General features: G+C 39.0%; 1 protein-coding gene across 1 annotated transcript in view; it reads right to left on the bottom strand.

The window, feature by feature from the left end:
• grik3 (glutamate ionotropic receptor kainate type subunit 3) overlaps positions 1–13,744 on the bottom strand; it is a 177,608-nt gene extending 163,864 nt beyond the window's left edge. Inside the window, exon 1 of the mRNA XM_067391507.1 lies at positions 13,453–13,744. Coding sequence (XP_067247608.1) covers positions 13,453–13,552 — 100 coding nt within the window. The 5' untranslated portion in view covers positions 13,553–13,744. The remainder of the gene's footprint in view (positions 1–13,452) is intronic.
• Between the last annotated feature and the right edge of the window lie 204 nt (positions 13,745–13,948).

Genomic DNA, 13,948 nt, shown 5'->3' with positions numbered 1-13,948 from the left:
GACATGTCATTTCTGTCCTGTGATTCCGTTACAAAATCATCTCTTCATCTTACCAAATATTGTCAGGAGTCCAGCGGGTGAAACATCTATCACCCTTTGATAATCTACCATGGACGCAACATTTGTGAACTGGGGCAAATTCACACAAGAGAATTGATATACTTCAGGCTCGGCAGGGCTGAGAAAGTCTCCCAATCATGAGGGCTTTGTCAGGTGTACCAGCGCTACACAGCTAACATGTCAGCCAGCACTGCGAGGGCCAAGAAGCCAATCAGTCCCCAGAGGAGTGCGTTCCTTCTGAGGGGAGAGCACTCTGACTTGCCATCAAGACCTGGGGAAGGCAATCAGCGTTTATTCCCTCTAGCTGAGACAAATCAAGCCACTCAGATTACTGGAAAATCACAGAAAAAGGTATTTTCAGCCTGATAGTGTCAGGAACTGATGTCACAGATCGGAGATGCTGGCATTGACTGACTGGTTGGTACAGTAGTTTGGGTGGTTGGTGAGTTGGTTAGTTCACTGCCTGATTGGCTCGTTGGATGGTTGAGTGATTGATTGATTGATTGATTGACTCACTGACTCAATCGCTAATGTCACAGGCCAGAATTACTGGGATTGACTGACTGGTTGGTAATGTAGTTTGGGTGGTTGCTGAGTTGGTTAGTTGACTAATTGATTGACTGACTCTTTGGGTGGTCAGACGATTGATTATTTGACTGACTGGCTGACTGATTGATTAATTGTAGCACTGATGTCACAGACCTGGGGTTGACTGACTGGTTGGCTATGTGGTTGGTTGATTTATTTATTGATTTATTGGTTGGTTGGTTGGTTGATTGATTGAGGGGGTGATAATCATTTCCATGTTTCATCTACTTATAAAGTCCTTAAAAACGCTCTTGAGTCTGTTCTGTTGAACCCTGCACAGGATAGACCCAAGTGGCATTAGGGCCATTACATAAAGATGTGTAATTGGCAATCATTACTCAAATAGAAACATTATAATCCAGCCAGATGAGGCAGGGGTTGGATGAGTAGTGAACAGACCATTGTGTCCCAGTGGGGATTACAACCATTTGCACATGCTGGATAGGATTAAATTTGCAATTTGACAGGATGAGGTCTACTTCGCTGTCGAGTCCCCCACAAAAACACTTTCCGTTTCAGAGAATGTGGGGTGTTTTTCTCAGGACTTTAAAACGCTCTGCCCTGCATCGCTGATCTTTAAGAAAAAAGAGATGAGAGGCCTGAGGACGAGGATGTGGAGATGGAAGGATGAAGGAATGAGGAAAGAAAGCCATTCTACATCATCGTGAGACCTCTGGGAAAACAAGTTGACGTGTCGAGAGTATGAAAGGGCTCAGCCTTCCCAGTTCCACTCGATCACATTGGTCAGGAAGCCCCATAATTGGAGGTAATATCTTCTCAAGTCTTTCTTTTCAAGTCTGTCAGCAGCTCAAACAGATCTCGGTCTCTAATAGGCCCCATCCCGCAGACGCTCACTGTGTGGATTCTGTCATCTTTGTAGAGTTGCAGCCACACCGGATTCTGCCCGAGCTCTAATGCCTATTTCTATGCACGAGGCGTTCCAGATGTCATTACCGGCTGGGAAAACGGCACAAAGACCCACTGATTGTCCCCTGGCCTAGACGTGCCTCTTTCTTTTCAATCACTGCTTCGTTTCATGTTGTTCAATCACAGGGTTTCATTCATCCTTTTTAAGACCCACAACCTGGAGTGAACTAATGTCAAACACAACCGATGATTTATCACTGAAACTTTAACGTGTTCATGTGTGGATAATGACTTTTACCACCATGGACAAGTGCGCAAATGCAGACACTGGTCTACTTTTTTTATAACCCAAGGCACATAACCTCACAACCACCAATTCAACCAGCTAAATGTATGCCAGCTACAACAAAAGATGAATCTGAATATGAAAAACGTCATATTTATAACAATATCTGTGTTTGCTTTCCTTTTGAATGGTTTGGCTGTCCATGACATTTAAAACCAAATCAATTTAGGCATTTAAAAACATTGCTGTTTCTGAGCTTTATAGTGGTCCAATCTTTATGCGGTACCTTTTAAAGTCCAGACGTCGCATTATTGTCAAGGGCGGCAGCAAAAGCCCTTGTTTTCTTCTGTTTATTGGTAATCTTTTAGCTCCCCAGATCAGAGTTCACCTTGCTGCTCTCATCTCCTGCCTGAATGACTCTACACTACCCCTGACATTTCCCGTACTAGCTGTTGTCTTACGGTTCAGTAATAGCTTTGTGTTAGTGGCTTACAAGCTAGTGCACAATGTATAGACATGCCAAGATTAAATGTGCATCTCTCAAAGCAATAAATAATTTCAATATACAGATTTCATGAGGTGCATCAGTAGTCTTAAATGTTACCTACAAAACTCAGTTGCAGAGTGTTGCCATAAACCATTTATCATGATGAATAAACCAGTGCAACCACAACAATGCAGGGCAAATTAACAGCATTTGTTTCATTGCGAAATTCATTGCGAACTGGAGTAGATTGAATACTTATTTATCTTGCTTTTTAAAGTTAAATAATACCCATTGATTGCCAACTGTGTGTATGCATGCAAATTTCATGATCCCAAGTTCACATCTGATGTCGATCAATGGACGGTGTGGTAATTAATTCAGCTAATTATTCTGTTTCACCATCATTCTGTATTCAAACTTATTGTTCAACACAGTCCATTTCCATGCAGGGAATTGTTTTTATTGGATCTCTACAGAGCTGGTGATCTTTTAATCTGCAGTTTATTATTTATTTCCTACAGGCAAAGGCATAAAAAAAACTGCCTAAGTTGCGCAATGAACAACAACAGGCCAGAAAGTGAGACTCCAAGCAAAGTTCTTATTGTTTTTGACCAAACAGGTCCAACACTGTTGAATGTACTTGCCAATGACTTCTTTTCCAGCAATACATGTATGTAACTTATATAACATCTCACCCTCTTTTCACTTGCAAAGTGCTGTTTCTTTGAAGCATCCATTTGAGATGCTCTGGGACTCGTGGGTCTCTTGACCTCCACCACCACTACATCTGAGGTCAACTCTCTCCGCTCCTACTTCAGTCTCTCCTGTTATACAAATGCACAGAGAAGTATATAGAGAAAAACTGGATGCATCCAAAAAAGCTTTATTACTCTTTACATGATAGCTTTTAAAAATGGCCATTTTATTAATGGTTGTTCAAGCATACCTAGAATTATCTAACTGCACTTCATTTATGAAAGTTGTAGTCCATCTTCCTATGCAGATCTTTTCAAATAAGTATCTTTCGGGGAATGGAACAAATCTGACGCAAAGCCCTTTTATTGCATGAAATGCTAAAACACACAATAGTTAAGTGCATGCCTCACAAACCGGAAACTTTCAACAGCACTTGTAGATTCTCAGAAGGACAAAGGAGACATGGAAGAAAAAAGCTGTTACTCAATAGAAATTCAAAGGCAGCTCTCGTTCAGCTAAGCTGTGGTTGACCTCCACAGACCTCTTTGAGTCCTAATGAACTGATGATCACAATAACTCATGTCTTGCCTGTAGATCACAGGCTAGCGGTTGTAACAGGAGACTATTAGGAAAGCAGGCCAAGTTAAGTTCCACTAGATATTTGTTACCATTCCTTCCATGAACCTCATGAGTGGCCATTTTCCTTAAAACAAAACATGTTTGGTTCCTCTTATAAAGAGTTTGCATTCCTTAAACAAATATTTTCTTTCGAGCCTTAGAGCACATCCAAGAGGAACTTTTTCCTTGGCTATTCCTTGGCTCTTTCATACCTAAAGTGTCTCAAATGTTTCTCGAAAGTTGACATAAGGTGAGACACATAGCTTCAAAATGTCAATAGCATAGCTCAGATAAATTGGTCACATAAAATGTCATATTTGATTGCAAAATTTGATGTCTTGGCACATCTGAGTACAGTTTGAGATATTTCCCAAAGATGTAGTGATGTTGTGAAGTGTGTAATTTCTGTGTCACCAAACGAATTTGCAAAAATAATGATTTCAGGAACCTGTCTGATATAATACAAACAGATGCAATGCCTCAAACGTACACCACTGTTACTAGTTACCTTATATTACCCAGTACTTTCTTAGGTAAGTACACTCCAAGTACACATACTGTAAAATAAAGTGCAACCCACCACTGGGTCAAAATCAAACAAACAGAGAATTTTGTCTGTGTTTTTTTTTGGGTAATCAGCCAACAATCAGCTCACTTACTGGCATTGACTTCAAATGGACAGTGGATTTCTGATTAGATTAATGTGATTAGATCATGGGAGTGAATGTTGACACCAAAATCGTCATGAAACAGAAGTTACGCTAGTCTTTTCTTCTCTATCGTGACGCATTTCAGAGTGAAACGCCTTCTGGGACAAGAACAAATGTAGGGCGGGGCTTGATTTTGTCTCTGGGGAATTAATTGGATGGTTGTGGTTTGCTATTGGTGGATCTCATATGAGTGACAGGTTGCCCTGCCCTTGCTGCAAGAGGGAGGGGAAGTTATTCTGATTCAAGGTTATGAGGAACATAATTTAATAACAATGATGTGCACTGATAAATCATTTATAAAAAACACAGCAATATTTCATAAACCAACAAACAAACACGATAGTTGTGAAGCAAGTATTTTGATTTCATGTTGACTTTAAATGTTATTATATGTGATTTTTTTGGTGGTGTGCTTCATTGTGGTGACTACACAATAATATGGTTTAACTTGGCAAGAAATAACTTATTTTAGCATGTGAACAGCTCAACTCATCATTTTATTAAGTTAGACCAACTATTTTTTTAGTGCATCAAATATTTCAGACATCAAAATATTTGTACACCTAACCTTCAGCATTTCTCTCATTTTAATCTCATTAGAACCTATTGAGATAAAATTCACAAAAGAGATTCCTTTATTCTCCCAACCTAGAGGGAAATGTGTGTCAAATTAACTATTTTTTAGTGTATGAAATATTTCACACACCAAAGAAATTGCAGACTTAACCTTCAGAAATGTCTCCATTTGCTCTCAATTTAATCTCACTGCCTAGTTGAACTAATTGAGATAATAAAGGAATGTCTTTTGTGAATTTTCCTTTCATGCTGCTGGGTAACCCACCTACTCACATTTAAATCAATATACCTTAATGTCATCAATGCTCAGTGAAGCTGAAGGAAACGGACTGCCACTGTATTATTGCTGAAACGGGTGATCCGTCCACTAACGTGCGCTTCTGCAGGCACTGGGTATGTCGGCAGACAGAAAGGCAGCTCGCATCAAACGGGAGGGAGTCTGTGAAGGGGGAGGACTTGAATGCCACACTATTTGAAAAGCAAAGGGGGAAAAATGGGCTCCGTTTTATTTTGCTCCGGGCAATGCACAAAAGAGGCGAACGCAGCAACGTGGCAGGTTTTTAAATTGGGATCAAAAGGTTCGAGCTAATTAACAAACTAAATAAGCTTCGTCTGGCTCCAGCTTTCTCCTTTCACTGCCTCTCAACAGCCGAGTCAGAGCTGATATTTAGTCGACAGCATTCGGTCGGAGCGCTCTTCCGGTCACTCGCATGACTGAGGAATGGTCGTATCTCGTCATGCCACTGGGACCTGAGACCATACAGGTTTTTCCCGTTTGGATGGTTTAATTCCGTTTGACTTTCCCAGCAGGGGCCGGTTGACGGGAGTGAGTGGGAATCGGATGCGTTAGACAGGGGCTCGTAATAAAGACAAATGGGTGGACATGAAATTTGATTCTGTCTGCTGGGTTAGCACCTCCCACAACAAAAATAAAGAGTAACGGAGAGCAAGAGTGAGATTGAAAGAGCGAGACGGAGAAAACAACTACATTGACAAGCTATGTGTTTTTCCGAGAGCTGTCATATTCGGAAGGTCACACACATCCAGGGACAACGGCCCACCATTTCTGTTGATGAGATCATAGAGTACTGGCATATTATTTGAATCTAGCCCTCCAAGGAGAGGTACGGTTGTATCGGTGTAAGATTAGTCAGCTTATTATTTATTATAAAGAACATATGTTCCCGAAAGACCTAGTGCTGCGGAGCACACACTTTGCCGTGTGATATGAAAACACCATCTGTTCTGAGAACACTAGAGGGCTCTTGGTGAAAGGGAAGACCTCATGTGTCAGTGAATTAGCTCACTCTCGTGCGACCGTTGTAATGTTGTCTCTATTTACTGCTGGCTGTCTTTCTATGACCTTTATACACAAATACAGAACGAGGCGAGTTTACATGTGTAGCTCAACCCTTACAAAAAATCATTTTATTCAAGTGTGTTATTAGTATACTTCTTTTAAACTAAAAATAATACTTTTTATGTACTGTACTTCTCAGGAATACTTACATTTTATCTTAAGTATACTTGGCCTATACTTGTACTCAATCTTTTGATCGAGATGTACTTAAAAGTATATAGTAATTAAGTATTTGAAGTATACTTGACTTGTAGTTGTGTTTAATCTTTTGACTGAGTAGCTTATAGTTTAGAGAGAGAGGGTATACTTTAAAGTGTACTGTCATAAATTAAAATAGTGTAGTTACGGTACAAATGAAAAACGTAGTTGTAAAATGTGTACTCAAAGTTTACAACTGTTACACTTAGAGTATATTTATCAGTAAGCCAATTTAGTCCCAAGTAGCACCGAAATAGTACACTTACAAGTATACTACTAGTACATTGATATTACTACATAAAGTATACTTAAATATACTTGAACTTTACTTAAGTATACTTCATAAAACAAACTTTTGTAAGGGAAAACTAGTGTTTGATTGGCTGAGCGACATTCTAAGAGCTGAACAGCACTGGAACGTTTCACAGTTTGTATCAATCCGCTTGTCTGAATTCATGTGGAGCAGGGAATGGATCTGCCTGGAGCGAGGTGTCGGCTTTTTGAAAGTTTGTGTTTTCTTTCGCTCCATGATTCCTCACTAGTGAGGAAATGGAAGATTCTGAATGGAGATAGAGCAGAGTGATCACAAAACAGCTCCAGACCACCTTTTAGTATGTGCCTTCCTTGGTTAAACACAAAGCTTCCTGTGACGTAAAGTATGCAGGACTTCTCCAGTCATTTAGTACACTTAAATCCACCAATGCAAACTCATGTTCACATGCCTCCACTTTTGAGTGCAATGCCTGGGTCAGTGATGTATAAGGTTTCTAAAAGTGTAAAAAAAAACATAATAGAGATATAATTCATTTTGAAATTTTATTAAATGTTAGCAATTTTACAATTACCTTGTATCTTTTACAATTACCAATTGTAAAAGCGCTATATAAATAAATTTGACTTGACTTGACTTGACAATGAGATTATGTGTTTTTTATAATCAATTAACTCTGCTTTTGTCATTTTTTACAAGATGGACAAAATTTGTCACCAAAAAAAGTCATTCGGTTTTACCAAAATTTCAGTTTTACCGAATGACAGTTTTGGTTTATTTTCATACAATGCTAAAAGGCTGATATTTAGCAAGCTAGCAAAAGGACAATCAAACTTATTTAGTACAAGTTTTAAAAATATTACACAATTTTCCATGTTTTATAGCGGTTGCACCGAATGACCTGATGTTTCTGGACATGCGTATGATCGAGTGAAAACATGAATTTTTCAAATAGTTAAAAGAGAGTTTCAGGACCATGTGGTTCTTTGCAGGTGTCTGAATGATGTCGCATGATACTGAACGCATGACTTGATCCAGAATTATATTGGTTACTCCTAATTACATCAATAAAATTCATTTTTCCAGACATACATTCTCATAACAAAGCAATGACTTCTACACATAATTTTAATATCATAATTCACTATGTTGATATATGATGTTATAAAGCCATGCCAGAATAAAAATATATACATTTACTATATTTTAGATTTTTTATATTATTATTATTAATACATTATTTCAAGATATTTTAATCACAAATGAAATTACTATATTGGACTATGGAAAGGTTAAACAGAATGACCTTTTGACATTTCAAAATCTTTAAAATAGCTTTATATGTAGCAAAATATAACTAAAACCTTTTGGATTCAATAAAAGAGATCTAGTTGTACTACCTTACATATTTTGGATGTCATATCTTTTCTGGTCCCACTTTATATTAAGTGGCCTTAACTACTATGTGCTTATATTTAAATTAATCATATGATACAATGCACTTATTGTGTACATACATGTTTTTACATTGTACTTATATTTGAAAAACACCTGCATGTAATTACATATGTAATTAATTTCTGTAATTACATTTATAATTACACTGTTGACCTTCCCTAACATCTTAAACCTACCCATACCACCAAACCTGTCCCTAACCTTACCCGTATCCACCTCAATAGCAGCAAAAGTGTTTTGCAATTCAATATGAACCCAATAAGTACTTATTTTTTTTATCTAAGTACATAGTAGTTAAGGCCACTTATATATATATATATATATATAATTACTATAATTAATAAGAATATAATTCTTTCTCCTATCCCACCTTAATATGCAGGGGAAGCTATTCGATTCGTAAGCTGACATTGGCTCAAATGGCGTGAGTTTGGGGTGCGACTACATATTTTTCAGTAACACTTCAGTATGGGGAACACATTCACTATTAACTACAACTTTTGCCTCAAACTCCTAATTACTGCTTATTAATAGTACAGCCAATATGCAAGCTAATAAGCAACTAGTTAAAAGTGAGAATTGAACCCTAAAAGAAAGTGTTACCAAATCGGTTTGAAAATGTAAAACCTGTTGAATGCAATGCTGGTAAGTGCACGAATTACACACTTCACTTTATCTCATTGCTAAGATTTTAAAAAGACTGCACCTACAACATTAGCATAAAATAATAGCTCTTTGCCTATGTCTGATTTAACCAACAGCCTGCACGGACTAGGTGACAGTCAAAAAGCAAAGTCATTTCAGAGGTTGACATTTATTAGATTTTTTGACTTCAAATAAAAGTGCGATAAAAAGCTTGTAAGGATCAATCCATGTCTGCTTTTCAAAAAGCTTGATTGTCAATGCTTCGAGTGTGTCAAAGTCATGCCATACCCTCAATCTCTTGCAATTACGCTCCACATAATATATACATTTTCAGATTAAGCTTCAAACTCCTGTAATGGAGATTTTCTGCTGCATTAACATGTAATCAAATCATGGTGCATGATGTGTGTCACTATGCACCATTTGGTTCCCTTTTCATTCAAATCTTTTGTGTACATATTGAATTTATGTGAAAACGTGCAAGTGTGTCTAGTCGGTCTTTAAGTAGATCTTAGCTTCAGAATAACAGAGTGACACTGATTTGAGAGAAGAGAGTACGGAGCATTTGATTCAGGGTTTCATGCGAACAAAACCGACATCTGCTCGCTCTCATTAGCGGCACTGAAGCTAATCGGCAGGCCATAAGTGTGCTGACTCTGTAAATGGAAGCGCGTGTACAACAGCTTCAGTGAAATCAGACAGCTGTGTGCGTGTGTACCAACCACATGCATTTCGGTACGTATGTGTGTGTGTGTGTGTGTCTTGTTTGTGTGAGACGCCGCTGTCTCTCCGCATCTCTGCTACAGTAGACGACAGCGGACATCAAAGAACGTGTGCACTGGGCTCGAACCCTTCCGTGCACCGCTCCACGTCTCACTCGCACACAAAGCGTCGACGCATCGACCTCTGGTCTCTGCTGGAAGAATTGCGTTTAAGCTCGCCCACGACAACTTATGGATTAAAATTGCACACAAATAAAAAATTCATTTTCACTCTGCGACTGATGGCCATCTTATACCGATGATGCAATTCTTGTTGTCAGCTTCTTTAGAAATTTATCTCTGCCTCCTGTGCTCTTTTGTCACACGGGAATTCAGCACACTTGAAACATGTTTAGGAGACACAAGCCTCAGAAACTGTGCTTTTAATGTGAAGAGCATTTTAATTGAAAAAAAGAAAGAAAAGAAAAGCACTAAAGTGCAGAGATACTGTTATATGAAGCACTATTATATATGTCAAATACATTATACCCTGAAGATGATGTGGATTTGTAGACCATGTGATTTGCATTAGGGTAAGAGTCTATAGTGTACACTCTCAAAATGCTGGGTTAAAAACAACCCAAGTTGGGTTGCGATTGGGTTAAATGTTTGAACAACCTGCTGGGTAGTTTTATTGAAACCAACTATTGTTTAAAAATGACTGTATGAAATTAATTCAAACTATGTTGGGAATTAACATTTATTAATATATTTAATAAATGAACATTTATTAATAGGTTTAATTAATAATAATTAAACAAGACACATTTATTAAACTGCTTACTAATAAATCTCTATTTTAATTATTATTGTTGCCTCTTAAAAAAAGTTGTTTAACTTAAAAAAGTAAGTTACCCGGTTGTTTAAAAATTAAAAATAGAGTTCATTGAAATTAAAAATTTGAGTTAATACAATGAAGGTGAATTGATTTGATCAACAGAAACTCAAAATATTATGTTATTTGAACTACATTAATTAAGTTGATTTGACAAAAACATGAAACATGACAAAAAAATCAGTGTAGTAATTATGTCTGAACATTTTTGGGAGTTTTGGGTAATTAACAACAATTTTGGGTTTATTTTAGATCAGCCATATAGTCATTTTTAAACAATAGTTGAGTTAAATAATACTGACCAGCAGGTTGAGCAAACATTTAACCCAAAAAGAAGAGCTGTTTTTAGTATTTCCCAAATGTAATGTTCAGGTAAACTAAAGTTGCACTTCATATGGTATATATATATACTAAATCATCCTACATAAAAGGTCATTTTTAAATGACATAACATACTGCACATTTTCACATTATCTCCTGTTACAGACATTTTGTATAAGAATATGTGAAACTCTCTCTCTCTCTAGGAAAAAGGCAAAAAAAAATATATATATAAGTGACATATAACCGTGTGTGAGATTGATTAACTGGTCATAATGAAGCACTGTAACTCTTAGGTAGATAAAGCGATTGATTTTTCAATAAATCTTCCTCTGGCGCTGATTCTCTCATTTAAAGGCATTAAATTTATTCCATTAATCGTACTCTTGAACAACAGATGAGACACAAGCTTCTCTTAAAGAAATACCCAAAAGACACAACATTTATGAAGACGATGGGTATAAACTTTGACAAATCTCATTCAATTGGTCCTTTCTGAAAGCCACACTACACAAGACAAATTAGGATTTTAAAAAAGCACAAATCTCCTGAGAGTTCGTCATTATTTTTCAAGACATATGCACTACTCCGCAGTGACATTTGGATGCGATCCAAAGCTGTCCGAGCCAAAACTGGAGTGGATTCTGATAGGCTGCAGCTGCCCTGAACGATATTGAAAGGGTTGAGTGACAGCACTGAATCCAAACTAGACTGAAAAGTCAAGCTGGGTATTGAAAACCCATTGAGTTTGACCTCAAAGGCTGTTTTTGGATCTGCAGTGATTGGATGACTGTCATGTGACATAAAGCACAAAAACACATGACCCTGCTGAGGTCATTTCAGGCCTCAAAGCACATACGTGACAATGTACAGTATGTTGGATGTTTGCGATTCTTCCCCTGCACCGTCTTATCTACTCCAGGCTTCTCAGGATCACATGCCAAACAAACCATGCCACCCGCTAAATCACTTCCAAACAACACGGACCTAAATAGTTCACAAAATCCTACCACAAACAAACATCATGATACTGTAACGAGCCACGGCATTGTCCTTTTCAAAACGGATCCTGTTTTAGTTTCCTAGCAGGAGGGCAAAACAGCTAATAACACACAGGCACAGCAGAAACGCTCGACATTTACAGTCTTGCGGAGTGAGTTTGATCGACCATCTGGCCTCTGAGAAGTGCGTTGTAAAAACAGTGAAATCAATGGAGGCATGTCTGCTGTGGATGCCCACCATTACACAAGCCGTGTTGATGGTGTAACACTTAAACTAGCACACGGCCTCCCTTCCGCAACCTGCCTGCTCTCTTCGGACACCAGCCTCTCTGATGAATTTCAGTGCTCACGATGTGGCAAACGAACCCGCTGGTGAACAGTAAGCCCTCTGGTGGTTCCAGGGTGGACACGAATGCCTTTACACAGACCGATTTTAGTTTATTTTGCATGGTGAGCAAACGAGGGAAATGCACAGGCGATACTTGTACACGCACTCCCACGAACTCATGCATCCTGATAACCGTATTTACAGGGTGCTTTACTCCGATCAAAAAAGACACAGTACTTTATTTGAACAATGTTCTGTCTGCTTGAGGATGTTATTTCATGTCTAAAAGCTTATTTGACTCGGCTGTGTCAGTTCCTACACAGGACCGGTCATATTCTTTCTCTTTCAGATGTGCCGTGGAAAATTAAAGCAGCTGTTGAGAAAACATTTCCGTTTCCAAACATTTCAGATCTGAGCTGTCAAAAATCACAAATCTCCAGCACAATGTCATTGAAGTCACAGCCACAGTCATCAATCACATCCGTCGAGGCGGGAGAACCAGAACGTACGGAAGAAACGGATTCCTCAAAATGTTCCTTATTAAAAAGACATCAAATCGATGAGGAGGTTAACATCCTTCAGTTCACTTACATTTAGTGCCAAACTGTGACGGAATTAAATGTAGAACAAACAAAAGTCATGCTGTATAAATGGAGTATGTATAATAATGCTCTGTCTGAACTGCACAAATGTAGCACTGTCTCTCGTTTGGGGGGACGTTGAGAGGCTGTGCTTGGACATGTTAATGTCTCATAATGACATTTAGAGCCATTTTTCTGCAATGCATCGAACCACTTGTCAAAAGTGATCTGCCTTCAGACAAAACTGTATTGATCTTTATTGGGCTCCTGTCTCCACGCGGCTCACATATTTCAGCTTCTCAGACTGAGAAAAATCTCTCTTTGTCAGCTTGCATGAGTGCACTATTTTTCCCCGTACTGCCGAGGACCTTGAGTCTGGCTACACGGTGCGTAAAGGTGAGGTTTCCAGGCAAACTTCAGCGCAATGTTTCCTAGATCACCTGTTAAGACTGTGAACTTATCTTTCAGGCGGATTTTCCAAGTAATACCACAACGCCACCGTTCTCTCCAAATGTCACTGATTTCATGTGCCACATTTTTTTTCAACAGTTACAAATTCCTCTCCAAATGTTTGTGAAATCACGAAATCAATGCAGCACCATCTGCTCCCAAGACGCGCGGCACGCTGATGCACGCGCAACTACATTTCTAGCGCTTAAACAGGTCCGTGGAAGACATTTAATTCACATTTCCCACAGAGTTACTGAATACAAAATGCAAACTCATCCAGACGAGCACTTTGAACACTCATGACAACATTCGTTTGTGCAGTTAAAGAGTCGGTGTCCGTTACGCGTTCTCTTACCTATCCGTATGACATGGGGCATCCCGAAAGAGCTGTGAATCCAGAAGAGACCCACTATAATCGCGCTCCAATATTCCACATATTCCCTCCTGTTCTTCATGACTGGAAAACACTGGGATCAATCCAAGGAGCTCTCCAAAAACTGCTCATCAAATTTTAAATGGCTGGGAGTCATATGAGGATTGGACTGACTGCGACAGATTTGCTCTCATTGTAGTTGGTTTGAACACGAGCTCGCTGTATTAATTATTTTATTTATTAATTTGTGCGAGAGAGTGAGTGAGTGAGTGCGCGCGCGCTCGGGTCTCAGACGAAGCTCCGGATCGGTGCGCGTCTCCACCTGCGAGTGCTGAGCTGCTGAAATCAGCCTGCAGGAGTCCCTGTATCCCCTCTGTATCTCCTCCTACCGCTGATGCCGCAACAACCGGGCTGGAGTCCCGCGTCAGCGTGGATGGGGACTAACGCTTCACGTTACACTGTCCGTGCTGCGCTGTTC

This window comes from Chanodichthys erythropterus, chromosome 2 (assembly GCF_024489055.1).
Source record: "Chanodichthys erythropterus isolate Z2021 chromosome 2, ASM2448905v1, whole genome shotgun sequence".
NCBI classification, from domain to species: Eukaryota; Metazoa; Chordata; class Actinopteri; order Cypriniformes; family Xenocyprididae; genus Chanodichthys; species Chanodichthys erythropterus.
The sequence above is the reverse complement of the archived record's forward strand: the minus strand, read 5'-3'. Positions and strand labels throughout refer to the sequence as shown.